At 31.5% G+C, this 13,427-nt stretch overlaps 1 protein-coding gene across 1 annotated transcript; it reads left to right on the top strand.

The window, feature by feature from the left end:
* The first annotated feature begins 3,887 nt into the window (after positions 1-3,887).
* NTS (neurotensin) lies at positions 3,888-11,561 on the top strand. The gene is made up of 4 exons (XM_012442100.3): positions 3,888-4,228; positions 6,357-6,418; positions 8,094-8,318; positions 10,800-11,561. Exons 1-4 carry the CDS (start codon positions 4,156-4,158, stop codon positions 10,950-10,952), a joined length of 513 nt encoding a protein of 170 aa, XP_012297523.2. The 5' UTR covers positions 3,888-4,155; the 3' UTR covers positions 10,953-11,561.
* The last annotated feature ends 1,866 nt before the right edge of the window (positions 11,562-13,427 follow it).

Raw genomic sequence — 13,427 nt, 5'->3', positions numbered from 1 at the left:
ATCTGCTCTGTTTCAGGTATTGCAGGTGCTACGGAATTCTTCTTAGACTTTATAACATTAAAAAAAAAGAAAGTTTTCTTCTAATAAAAATTTAACTTATTTATTACACTAGATAATCACACTAATGTATAAAACTAAGAAACATAAAAGAAGAAAATTGTCAGGAACATTTTTTTCTGTAGTACTTTTATTTTGTTCTTATTCAAAAGGGAGACTTATAAGGGAAACTACCTGAGCATTACACATAGTGGGTGGTGATTCTGGGAATAGTTACATTTTTTCTTAGACATGAGAAACAAGATTACAGGTAAAGTCAGCAATGGCTTCAATGTGGAGCATGGTTAGTTAAACACAGTAACTCATTAATGTGTACGTCCCAAGCAAAGTATGTGTTGTAATTAGGGTTTAAGTGCAAAATATGCTTTGACTACAGAAATCAGTCATCAATATTTCCAGGTTAATTATCTATAAGGATGCAATACCAGAGACAGGAAGAGCCAAATGGAAATGAGCTGGGAATTTGTAAGGATTATGGGCAAAGCAAGGTTATGTATAGATTGGGAAATTGAACGTTTGTTTTACATTTATCTAAATCTCCAAGCTTGGGTTATACACATCCTAAGTGGGTATATGCATGCACAAGTCCACCTGTATGCCTAGAAAATAGACTTTAATTGAACAGAAAAATCAGTTGGGTTCACGGACTTTGACATCATTATTTGTTCAGATGAGTCAGAGTTGCAGCTTCAAACCATAGACTTATTTATAGAAATGGAGCAAAGTCACAATTTATCTAAACACTCAGCTGATTATTGTACCTGATCCAAAGACAATCTTCTTGAATGATTTTTTAAAAGTTAACTTTTCCAGTTAGGAAAAGGATGATGAGAGAAGAGGCAGAAAACTGAGTACAAGAGTTCACATAAAATATGAAGATTAATGATAACAAGTGTTAAAAGGTGTGCCCGAAAGAAACGTTTAAAATTAAAACATGGAAAGGGCATGTAAGAAATTTAACATAATCAGTATTTTCATTAAATTTGGTCAGTATGTATTGATCACTTATGGATTATAAACCTTAGAAGTCAGAATGTTTTCCCTCTAGCAGTTTACAATTCAGCATTAACTATTTAAACAAACTACTGAGCATTTAACAGAAAACTAGGAAGAATAAAAGTAGACAAGACTTCTTTCAGGACTCAAACTTGGAAATGTTTTTGTTGATTAGGCCATAAAATACAGGATGGTCAAAGGAAAGTGAAGGCGAGATTCCAGGTTGTAGAAACAGTATAGGCCAAGTTTTAGGTGTTTAAGTTACTGAAAGATTAGAAAGCTCAGGAAGCTGTTATTGAAATATTGAAGTCACCAGAGCTATAGGAAGAAATCATAAGGAACTGAAGAACCACTGTTCACCATTTGGGTCCAGAGCTGGCCCTTCTCCAAACTAGATAAGCTTACAGACCACTCTTTGTAATTACCAATTTTGCAGGTATCTCTGTTGATTATTTTGGGCAATTACCTAATAAAAGTATGACATAAGTGACAGGACAAGCTTAGAAATCTACCTATTTTAGAGATGTTGCCATCAACAGGTACCTAACAAGTGACATCCACTTAAAGTTTGTAACCTCAAACTGGAAGGCCAACACAGGAAGATTATCAAAAGACAATGTTAAAAATTTTTATCAGATATTTTAAGAACTAGGTAATACTTAGAAGAATCTCAGGTAAAAAGTCTTTAGAATAAAAATAGTTCATGCATCTCCACAGCAAGGTGTCTACAATCCTGCATTAAAGGCATCATTTAGCAAGTTTGTAGGGTACTTTTTAAGTGGAAAAATACATACTTAACCTTTATCCCTAAAACAAATTTTTTTATTGGTTTATCTGTAACTTGAAGGCATTGGATTAGGGCTAGAAACAAAAGCGTAACACATTAAGGAAAATACCAATTAGAGGTCAAAGTTTAGCTACATCATAATTTTACCAAAGTTATACATCATTTTTTCCCGAAAGAAAAATAGCATACAGCATCTATTTGATTTTGAATTATTTGGCATAATTTAATATTTCCTCCATTCTTGAAGATTTATCATATATCTCAATTTTCACATAACTCATATCCATTTTATATATTTAAAATGAATTTCTATTAATCCTTCTTCCCCCTTTTGTCTAATTAACTAGGAATAAATTTTCTCAACATATTGAATAAATCATTTGAGGAAAATAAGAATCACACTTCCTTTTCACTCTTAGACTGCTATCACACATTTAAAAAAATCATTCTTTGTATTTGCAATTCAAAATCAGAGAAAAAAACTAAATTATCATGCAAAGTATATATAATTTTCATGATTTGCTCATCAAAGTGGCTTTAAGAGGATTCTGTCACAAAGATGCTCTGATAGTAACAGGAAAGTAAGCACAAATCCTCACTTAGAATCTGTTAAGTGAAAATAAAAAGCGTTTCAAGCTTCCATTGCTCCCCCTAATGGTAGGAAACCAGAAAACACCTAGATGTATATATTTCACATTTCTTTGTCAATTAAATGCTTTACAGAAACCTTCCTCCAAGTATGTTCAATAGTGTGTTTCATGTAAGTTTGCAAAATGAACTAAAAATAATAAATATATCAACTATTATTAAATTCTTGTTATTATATGAAAGAGACCTTGCTATTCTAAGTAATTATTAAATATTTGGAATTAATCTCTTTCCTTAAGTTTAAGATAAAGGTGAAAAGTTAATCTTATAGACTGTATAATATAAACCAATTCTCTAGAGGAATCAATCCTATTTTTTCTCAACTGTTACCACATGATTGATTTATTTAAAAATTAAACCAGGCTCAGACAGCTTTACATTTAAATATTTACATCTCTAACAGCACTGACTTGTCAGATCACTCCATGTATCTTGAAATGCTGAATACAAGAAGAAAGTTTTACCTTAAAAGGCACTTTGAGCAATTTTCTTTTGAGAACTCAGAGAAAGAATGGGTATCAGTGTAACTCATGAAATACAAGAAGACAATCATAGAAAAGTGACTTTGGTGAATGGTGGTTGTTTAGGATTGTCTCCTTTCCGAAAGCACAATCTAATTTTTATGATGAAAAGAGGATGATAACAGGGAAAAAAGTTGATGCAATAATAAAAACTAATGAGAGGAGAATTATACAAAGAATGAGACACGGCATCAAGAATGAATTCAAAAAGAGCAGAACAATATAGGTACAAAAAGAGATAATGAACAGGGAAAAAACAAAGTCAGTGATACAACAATACACATTTTTACCTGATAGCATGTAAGTAATTTAGAGCTGGATTTTATACACATGAAATTGTTTTTCTAATACATTCAACCAAAAGTCAGCATACACAGTTCAGTCATCTCTCATTACTTACAATAAAATATTTTCCATTTGTTAGGAAATAATATCTTATTCCCTGGATCTATTCTTTTTTATTGATTTTCTTTCTAATCTCTAAATTTATTTACTTAATTTTTATAACTGATTCTCTGTCTATATTCTATCTTATTCTAGCATGGATTATTTAAAACCTGTATTAGTTTTGGAACCACTAAACATTTGCTCAGAAGTTTGGATTACCAGAAAAGTACCCTAACTCTTTAAGAACTTCCCAGCCTAAGAAATCACTGATTTCATGGATTCATCCTGGAGATTTTGCTTAAAAATGAGAAATAACAGATCTCATGTTTCACAAAATCAAAATGACAACTTTTGGAGTGGGGGAATGAGAAATGGGAAAAGAGATCAGTATGCTGTATATAGCAGTGCTTTTGAATGACTCCTTCTGTGCGTCAGAAATCCAAAGCAGCAGCAGCAATTAGGGAAGATCGTCACTTTCACTCAAGGTTCAGAAATGGGGGAGGAAAAAAGGGGGGACAAATGAAACGGGGAGGAGAAAGAAGGGAGGGATAGAGGTGAAGATAGGGCACATCCTGCAAAGATAATGCCTGTACAATCAATGACATCATCCTCCTGCTTATATATGTAGGGGAATGGCCAGAGCACCTCTCATAGTTCACTCACTTTCAAAGCCAGCTGAAGGCAAGAGGAAGCGCTAGAGAGAGCCCCCTTCAGTGTCCTTCTGACTTTTATGAACTTGGCTTGCTAGAAGGCTGAAAGATGATGGCAGGAATGAAAATCCAGCTTGTATGCATTCTACTCCTGGCTTTCAGCTCCTGGAGTCTGTGCTCAGGTAAGCAAAACTGCATTTCACAACTCCCTGAAGTGATTTATTTTTTCTCTTTTGCATTGTGTTGCTACTTATGTTAATGTATTTAGGATTTACCTGTCAGTGATAGAAACTGTGAATATCTTTTTCACTGCCTTTATGATTACAATAACTGAGAGATTTATTTTCCCTTTTAAAATCTGCAAAGCAATAAAAGGGATTTCAACGAAACACTGCACGACCCCCTTTGGAATGCAACCATGAGGAAAAAAAATACTACAAAACTTTCAATTAGGCTGGTCATTATCTAATGAGAAGTACATAGGCAGTGGCTGTCAACCTGCAAACTCATCATTAAATTCCATCCATACAAAATGTTTTATTCTCATCCTCATTCATCTCTTAGCAAGCGGTGGCCCTCACACCATTGTAATAGTCCTCATATTATCTTCCTACTTGTTTGTGTTAAGATAACACATGAAGTGCAAATTGATGCTTAGTGAATAAATGAAGCATTATTTGTAGAAAATTATTTCTAGAAAAATACAAAAATATTCCCGGTCCTTTTTGAGAATACATTGTGCATAGTCTAATAAGTATGCTATTAATATAACAGTTTGGTACTTTTTCTCCATGCCATTTAAGTTAATACAGAATTCAGTTGGCAAATTGGTATTCTTATATTGATGGAAATGATTTGATTTTAGAGTGCTTTGCATGCGGTATGAAAGGAGAAGTTATATGGTCCTAAATGTCTATGAATAACTCACTTTGAAAATGAGATTTAAATTCAAAGGTGTAACATGAAATATTACAACGATTGCAAAAATCTCTACTTAATATTTAAGAAATATTGGAATGACCACTTCAAAGTGAAAAGAATACCTTAGGAAGAAAATGCAGCAAAAATAATTTAACCTGTTCTATGCCTTTATGTATCATAAATATGACATTGAAATGTTTAATTCAAACTCATGCTACAATTTGATATGAAATTGAAATCTAAGAAGATATGTGATTTATGCAATTATTTTAATCATCAGAAAATAACTTTAAATCTTATGAGAAAAACAAACTTTTCTACAATTATGAGTTTATCTGAAAGTTATGTGAGATTAAAGCTTCACATACTTCTGAAAGAAAAACTGGATTATTGATGAAGCACTGTGTTTGTTAACTTGAAACTACTTGCTATAATAATGCAAAAGTTATGAGGATTTTGGTATATACATTGTTCATAAATGATGAATAGAATTTGCCATTCCTTTTGAAAAATAGATTATGTGTCTAAGGGAGAAAGATCTCTTTTACAATTTAGGTTCTAGGTAAAATCAAACAAATGGTTTCTCTGAGTGTGACATTTCTTTTTAATGAGTATGTAGTACAAGGAAGATAGAGTCATTTTTAACTTTATTTTTATTACAGCATTTTCTAAATTTTCCTTCTCTGTAAAATATTCATTCACAGAAACTTGGATAGAGCTTTTTAAAAATCCAGTGATGCATATTCAATGCTGTTGTACATGTGATGTTGAACAACTCCACTTCTGCTTAAACAATTTCCTTAAATGCTTGTGATAAAATTAAAGATATATAATTCCAAATTCTTGCTTAAAGTACAAATGCAGTTCTTTCAGAGTGTGTTTTTGTAAAAAAAATCATCTCAAGTTAAGTAAATCTTAGTATCTTTATTATTCAAAAATTATCAATAAGCAATTCCCTTTGGTTTTGTCTTGAAAAAGTCTCTTATATAATCTTCATTATGTTGTGCATTTAAATGTTAATACGCATATTTTCTATATATGTAAACTATGGCTGGTAAGAAATAAACTACCCTAGCATATTTGGTAAAATATGTATTGCACAATATGATCACGTTTTTAAAATCTGAAATTCAAAGAATAAACAACTCCAAGTCATCAATAGCTGTCTGAGCAAAGAGTCATATGCATTTTCTTAGAAGTGCTTCTATTATTTTAGCTTCCTATTATGCTAAAATATAACTATAATTTGTTTTTTAGGGTTACTATTTTTAAGAAAATACATTAGAAAGACTAAACCTCTAAAACTAATATTTTAGATCAACCTAAAATTTGTTATGATATAATTATATGATATATGATTATAGTAAATGTGATTTTGATTGTACTTAGATTCAGAAGAGGAAATGAAAGCATTAGAAGCAGATTTGTTGACCAATATGCATACATCAAAGGTAAATTTTTATTTTCCTTAACCCTTGGTTGAAGAACATATGAACTTTCATTATAAACATGGTATGTTTTTCCTATAGTAATAACTTCCCATCAAGATTGAAATGTTCCTTGAGAGGCATTTCCTTTTGGAAAAAAATTATTTTAGTCAAAAGAAGTCAAAGAGGCTGATATGACAGGCAAAGAAACTAGAATTCTATCAATCAGCATGTTGCGATTTTAATTAATTGTCACACATATTTACGTGGCTGTAAATGTTTTCAAAGGAACTTGTTTTCATGCCTTTTACATTGGGTATGATGAAAGGTGTATTGGTCTCAAGTTAAATGAAAACAAAGTGAACTCTTTGCCTTTTGTTATTATATTAGGGGAAATAAAAAGGTGTTCCTATATTAGAAGTAAAAGTTCATAACACCCTGTGAAAGAAATGTAGTAGAAAGGGGAGAGCAATGGACTGGCAAACAGGAGTTTTGAGGTCTAATCCTGAAACAGTGACTTATAAATATTTGATCTTTAACAAGTGGATTAATTCACCTTGCTTACCTGTGTTTCCTTGTTTTTAAACGCAGGGGTTGCAGTTCATAATCTTCTAGACATTTACCGTTCTACAATGCATTTAAGAATTACTAAACTGTACTCTTCATTGTATGTCTGGATTTAAATTCTCCCTACAACAGACATGTTATTTTTACATGTTCCTTTTTTTTTTTTTTTAAATTGAGCCAAATGCAACTTTGTATACTGGGCCCTATTACTCCTCTGTTGGTGTCTTGAAAGCAAATTTTTATATTTCCAGTCTGTATCTAGGAATAAGTTCTGGGGTACATATGCAGGATGTGCAGGTTTGTTACATAGGTAAATGTGTGCCCTGGTGGTTTGCTGCACCTATCAACCCATCACGTTGGTATTAAGCCCAATATGCATTAGCTATTTTTTCTAATGTTCTTCCTTTCTCCACCACACCCTCTGACAGTCCCCAGTGTGTGTTGTTCCCCTCCCTGTGTCCATGTGTTCTCATTGTTTAGTACTCAATCAGAATACCAATGGATACAACCTCTTCAGTTCAAACATAGAAAGACAACTGAAATTAATAGTCTTTGTTAGAAAATAGGATAAGTTAGGTGCCTTGGTGTCTTGGTGTAGATTTACCTAATTCCCAGGTGCAACTTAATACATAAAGGTCCTAAATAATCTGCGATGCTACCCATAACAATTATTAATGTGTGGAATACATTATTGGCCTCATACTTTGTAATTTTCCACATTTATTAATACCGTCTTTGTCACTGCTCCATTACACTTTAAGCTGAAATGTAATGGAGACAGAATAATATTTTTTGAATTTGTAATTTTTCATCTGTGATATATATATGTATATATCATATTTATATATTTCTGCCATCATTTCAATTTCCTTGTTTTCTTACTTTGTTCTGTTTGTACATATGTATATGTGAATATAACTATTGTATTTTATTAAATAGAAGTTATGAGATATTGGCACTATGCAACTTTGTGACATGATGTTACTAAATTAATAACACTGAATTTATTAGACTGGAGTAGCAACTAGCCCCTAACATGTGATGGTTTAGCACACTGGGAATTCATTTCTTGCTCATATAACAAAGTTTTAATTGCAGTTGTTTTTTGCTTTTGGGTTTTTGATTTTTTCAGATTAGTAAAACAAGTGTTCCCTCTTGGAAGATGACTCTGCTTAATGTTTGCAGTCTTGTAAATAATTTGAACAGCCCAGCTGAGGAAACAGGAGAAGTTCGTGAAGAAGAGCTTGTTACAAGAAGGAAATTTCCCACTGCTTTAGATGGCTTTAGCTTGGAAGCAATGTTGACAATATACCAGCTCCACAAAATCTGTCACAGCAGGGCTTTTCAACACTGGGAGGTATAGCAATAACACAATATTAATATAATTATAGTTATACTAGTTAGCTCTCATTTGTAATAATGTATTAAATTCCTGATAATAATCATAACAAGAAGAGTTACAAGTACTGAAGAAGAACAAGCCATGTGTTGAAGTCGACATTCCTTCCCATCTTCCAAATGTCCTTCAAATATTTGAAACTTAGCAAAATATGTTTTACTTCAACCTTAAAAGGGGATATATCTTAAGACAGATTTGATCCACATGTTTTCATTATGCTTACGTGGATGGCATGTTTAGGCAATTTTTGTTGTAGGTGGTGGCATGTCTAACAAATGTAAGGAACTCAAATTGTTGTCTTAGAAACACAAAGTCATGTTTACTGATCTATAAACAAACACAGAATATAAAGGTTCCAAATAAAACTGGAATAAAACATAAAAGCTTCTATTTGTATTTGAATATATTAGGCAAATAAAAATGTAGTTGCTTATATATGAAAACGTAGGATAAGGATATATTAAGTTGGTGCAAAAGTAATAGCAGTTTTTGCCACTGAAAGTAATGGCAAGAACAGCAGTTACTTTTGCACCAACCTATATTTCCCTATTATTCCAGTTTTATCTGGAACCTTTTGTATTTGAATATATTAGGCAAATAAAAATATTTTTAATTTATATAAAAGTATATAATAGGAATATATATCCCCATAATTCCAATTTATTTGGAAACCTTTGGGTTCTGTGTTTGTTTATAAATACATACAAAACTTAGTGTGTAATAATGTACTTGCAAAACACTTTACAATTTATTGCCTTCATTGATGTATTTTGCTCTGAAAGATAAATTGCAGCTTTGGAAAGATAGAGAAAAATTTTGGGATAAGGAAGAGGAGAGGGGAAGAAAAATAAATTCTTTAATGAAACTAAACAAAATTTTAAAATTTTCTGACGGGGAACATTTCTTTCAAATTAACCTCTAAGAGAAATTTGGTCAATACTTTATGTTCTGGATTTACAGTAGCATTGGGGATCTGAGGGGGTCTTCCCTGCTAATTTAACAAACTTGTGATTGACTACCAAAGAGCTACCCTGTAGATAAGAAGATATGCAGGCAGAATTTCTAGTGTTTATAATAACTGGTGAGCAAAATAATTTTTAAACAAAAAACTAAAAAGACCAGTTTTAAATTTACTATTAATTTTTTAATTTAAATTCTTGGTAAGTGGTTTAGATTTAAAATATGTTTTAGGTCAAAGAAACTTGAAAACTATATTTTAATATAATAAAATATCCATCATATACTATTTATCCAAAAAAAACCCTCAATAAACTATTATGCAGACAAATCAAGTACAAATAAGATTAAAATTTTGCCTATTTTAAATGTTATTGAGTGATTTAAAAATAAAATGATAATATCATTCTGAGTATAGTACAAGTAATTACAGACTATGCCTAAAGATTAAGAAACTAGATTGTCTGACAGTAGCTGTTTTTTCTCCTCTGAAATTGAAAAGCTATGGGTTGAAATAAGTACTGGGTTGTAATATTTTATTCCTATGCATTACGAATTAAAACTTAGTCTCTGATCAGTATTTGTTATAGTGACCTCCTAAATTAGAAGACAACCAAAAATATAAAGAAAATTTTTATCTTAAACTTATTTTTAAAATTTATATAAATTGTGTGTAAAACTCTGGACAGATTTCTTAAATATTTTATGGTAGCTGAAATTTTTGAGTCAGAACCGTATTCTTAGACTAAAAAAAATATACTTAATATTAGAATGGGGCATATTCCTGCCTCATCACGTTAGGCAAGATGCTACATGAAGCTTAACTCCCTTAAGTTATTGAATCTGAGATTGCTTTAATGATTAAGAACCACAATCTAAAGAGATTGTCATCGTTTAAACAGAACTTTCCCATATGTTGATTTCTACAACTGACCAAGTTGGATAAAGCAGGCATTCCTCCCTCTATCGAGAAATAGATCCTTGGAATGGTTTTCATGTCAAGTCAGTAATTGACGTGATTGAGTATTAAATTTTGTTACCTTTGTGGCCAAACTTGATTTACCAGATCAAAAACGGTATTTATTGTAATGTATAATATATTTCATACTTTTGGCGTTCCCATCATAAATCGAAGCCTGAAAAATATTCAAATGTCTATTTGGTGTTTTTCTTCAAAAGTAGGGATTAGTGTGTGGCCTTGAAGTATATGTTTAGTGAAGTATATGGTTAGAAGTTTTTAAAAAGAGCTAACCTGGTGAACTAGGAAGAATACTGAACTGAATCAGAATTACCATGTTCTTATACTATTTCAGCCACTGGATAGCCATCTCTCCTTTGAAAAAATAATTTATTTGAACTTCATATATCTCAACTACATATGTTTTGCTGTCTTAACAGCAAATGAGATAGGCTGTAGAAAAATGCTCTGAAACAAAAGATTTTATTCATGTAAGTTTCACTTACGTTATCTCTATCTTGCAGTTAATCCAGGAAGATATTCTTGAAACTGGAAATGACAAAATTGAAAAGGAAGAAGTCATAAAGAGAAAAATTCCTTATATTCTGAAACGGCAGCTGTATGAGAATAAACCCAGAAGACCCTACATACTCAAAAGAGATTCTTACTATTACTGAGAAAATAAATCATTTATTTACATGTGATTGTGATTCATCATCCCTTAATTAAATATTAAATTATATATGTGTGAAAATGTGACAAAACACACTATTTGTCTCTTCTACAATTGTGGTTTATTGAATGTGATTTTTCTGCACTAATATAAATTAAACTAAATGTTTTCAAATAAATCTAGATCTTCAGCATGATGTGTATAATTGTAGTAGATATTAATTAAATCACATGTATAATGTTTTGTAATTTTGCAAAACACATCTCGAGTTGTTTAAACAGTCAAAATGTTTGATATTTTATACCAGCTTATGAGATCAAAGAACTACAGCAAAGCCTAGCCTACATATCAATCACCCAAAACAAAGTAATAGCACCTCTTTTATTATTTTGACTGAATGTTTTATTGAATTGAAAGAAATATACACTCTTTTCAAGACTTCCTCATGAATCTCTCAATTATAAGGAAAGTTGTTGTGATAAAATAGGGCCATCTGAAAGAATGATTCATCAACTATTGTTAATCATTCCTATTTTAATGAATAATGAACTGATTTTTTTGTCTGTTAAGTGAACTTGATAGCAAATAAAAAGAAAATTAGCCATAAAAATCATATGTTTCTCCACAGATTTACTTCTGTAAGAAGAGTTACTTTTATAGATTATTTTTCCTTTTTGCATTTTGATCTAGTAAATAATTGTTTTACTTTTAACTTCACTGAAGTATTTGTGTGACTAATATTTTTCTCAATTGGGAAGGCATATTTGAGGCAGAAGCTATGCTTGAAGTAACACCTCTTAAATTTTCTTTAAGATAATACATAAGGTGTCTGAAGCCCTCAAAGTCTTTGGAAGTCATCATTAGTGGTGACTTTCTTGACTCTCTCTTTTATAAAGGTCTAGGAAGTCCTCTCCTCACAAGGTTGTGAGGAGTCACAACCTATTTCACAGTCATCTATGCAGGATAAATCAGAGCCTGAGTTGTTCTGGAGTTAAGAAGCCTTGACAACTCCATATCCTTTTGAGAAGATTGTCCCTCCCCAAGTATTAATCTTACTCTTAGTAGAATTTAAGAAAACTCTATAGATATCTTGAGTTTTTCTTGTAAAACATGACTTCCCATTACTGCTACCCCACCATCTCTTCCCATCCCATTAATCTCATAATTAAAAGTGCGAAGTTTCTGCATATAAGAAGGAAACTATTTCATAGTGATTAAGAGTGTGTTCTCCGCAGTTAGAATTCCTAGATTCAGCTCCATTACTCACTAAGCAGTATTGGACAACTTACTGAACCTCCCTATTTCTTCAGTCATAAAATGTAGACAATAATGAGGTTTGCAGGAAGATGATATGAGCTGATATACAAAAAATGCTTAGAATGATGCCTTGAACATATTAATAACATACTAAATTTAACACTTATTAGTAGTAACAGTAATACCAACTTTCCCATAAGAAAGTATTCATCAGATGATACACTTCCCTGTTTACTTCACTAGGTAATATGGCATTATCAAAACTCTGTTCTAAGCCAATACCCACTCTTTTCTAACCCTTTAAATGCTTTTACTGGTTTTTCTATGAAACTCATGGTCAGTGCTTTCTTAATAGCTTTTTCAATGTCTGTCTGACTTTTTCTGCATGTGTTAACATTGTCTGGAAGTGAGGTATGTGTTCTGGTCACAGTATATTTTTCCTTTCCATTTTAAAACTATGGATTATTTGAAATACAGAGCATAAGACAATTTCATCTACTGTGTTTTGAATAACTATTGTTCTCTCAGTTTCTGAACATTTTCACCTCCAATAATGTACATTTATCCTTTCCATCTCAACCAGCCACTTCCATGGTCATATCACAGAACCTTTCAATACCAATAAATTCATTCTTTACAAAATCTCAGTTTCAAACACTCTACTATTGAAACATTATCTTTTTTTTCCAGTTCACGTGAGCTAGTACTCTCACTCCAACATCTACGATTCTGTCTAATCCATTGTCCTGCCACTTTTTACTCTTCACCTTCTAATTATGCCTTTATCTTGTTCTTTAGTTAGCTTAGATACTTTGCTCCAAAATTAAAATAACTCCCTTGTTACCTTCAACACTCTGTCTTAAATCATATAAGCTTCTCAAAGCACTAGCTGTTAAATTTAAATCTCCCCTGATTCTGACCTCATTGAAAAGCTTAACAGAGCTGGAAGAAAGTGCTTAACCTTTTGAATAGTCACACTATTTTTTTTTTATCACAAATCTCAAGAGAATCCTTGTTATTTCTCAGAATTTCTACTACATTTGTCAAATAAATTTCACCTTTGATTCTCAGTGATGTTGTTTCATACCCTCTCTTCTTTGAATTCCAATATCTTTAATTCTTCCAACTTTCATTTGATGACTTTTCAATTATTTCTCCAAAAATATAAAAACAATAAGAAAAAAATTTTATCATTCTTTCCTCTCTATCAAATGTAACCATC

The sequence above is a fragment of the Aotus nancymaae genome, unplaced genomic scaffold, assembly GCF_030222135.1.
Source record: "Aotus nancymaae isolate 86718 unplaced genomic scaffold, 86718_ANA_hifiasm-v0.15.2.pri h1tg000016l, whole genome shotgun sequence".
Classification (NCBI taxonomy): domain Eukaryota; kingdom Metazoa; phylum Chordata; class Mammalia; order Primates; family Aotidae; genus Aotus; species Aotus nancymaae.
Note: the sequence above shows the minus strand (reverse complement) of the source record. Positions and strands in the feature narration are given on the sequence as shown.

Bases quoted from the DNA above. Each gene is read 5' to 3' on its own strand.
- NTS (XM_012442100.3), top strand. From the start codon at position 4,156: ATGATGGCAGGAATGAAAATCCAGCTTGTATGCATTCTACTCCTGGCT. The intron at 6,419-8,093 runs GTAAATTTTTAT...TGATTTTTTCAG, and splicing joins CCAATATGCATACATCAAAG to ATTAGTAAAACAAGTGTTCC. The intron at 8,319-10,799 runs GTATAGCAATAA...TCTATCTTGCAG, and splicing joins GGGCTTTTCAACACTGGGAG to TTAATCCAGGAAGATATTCT.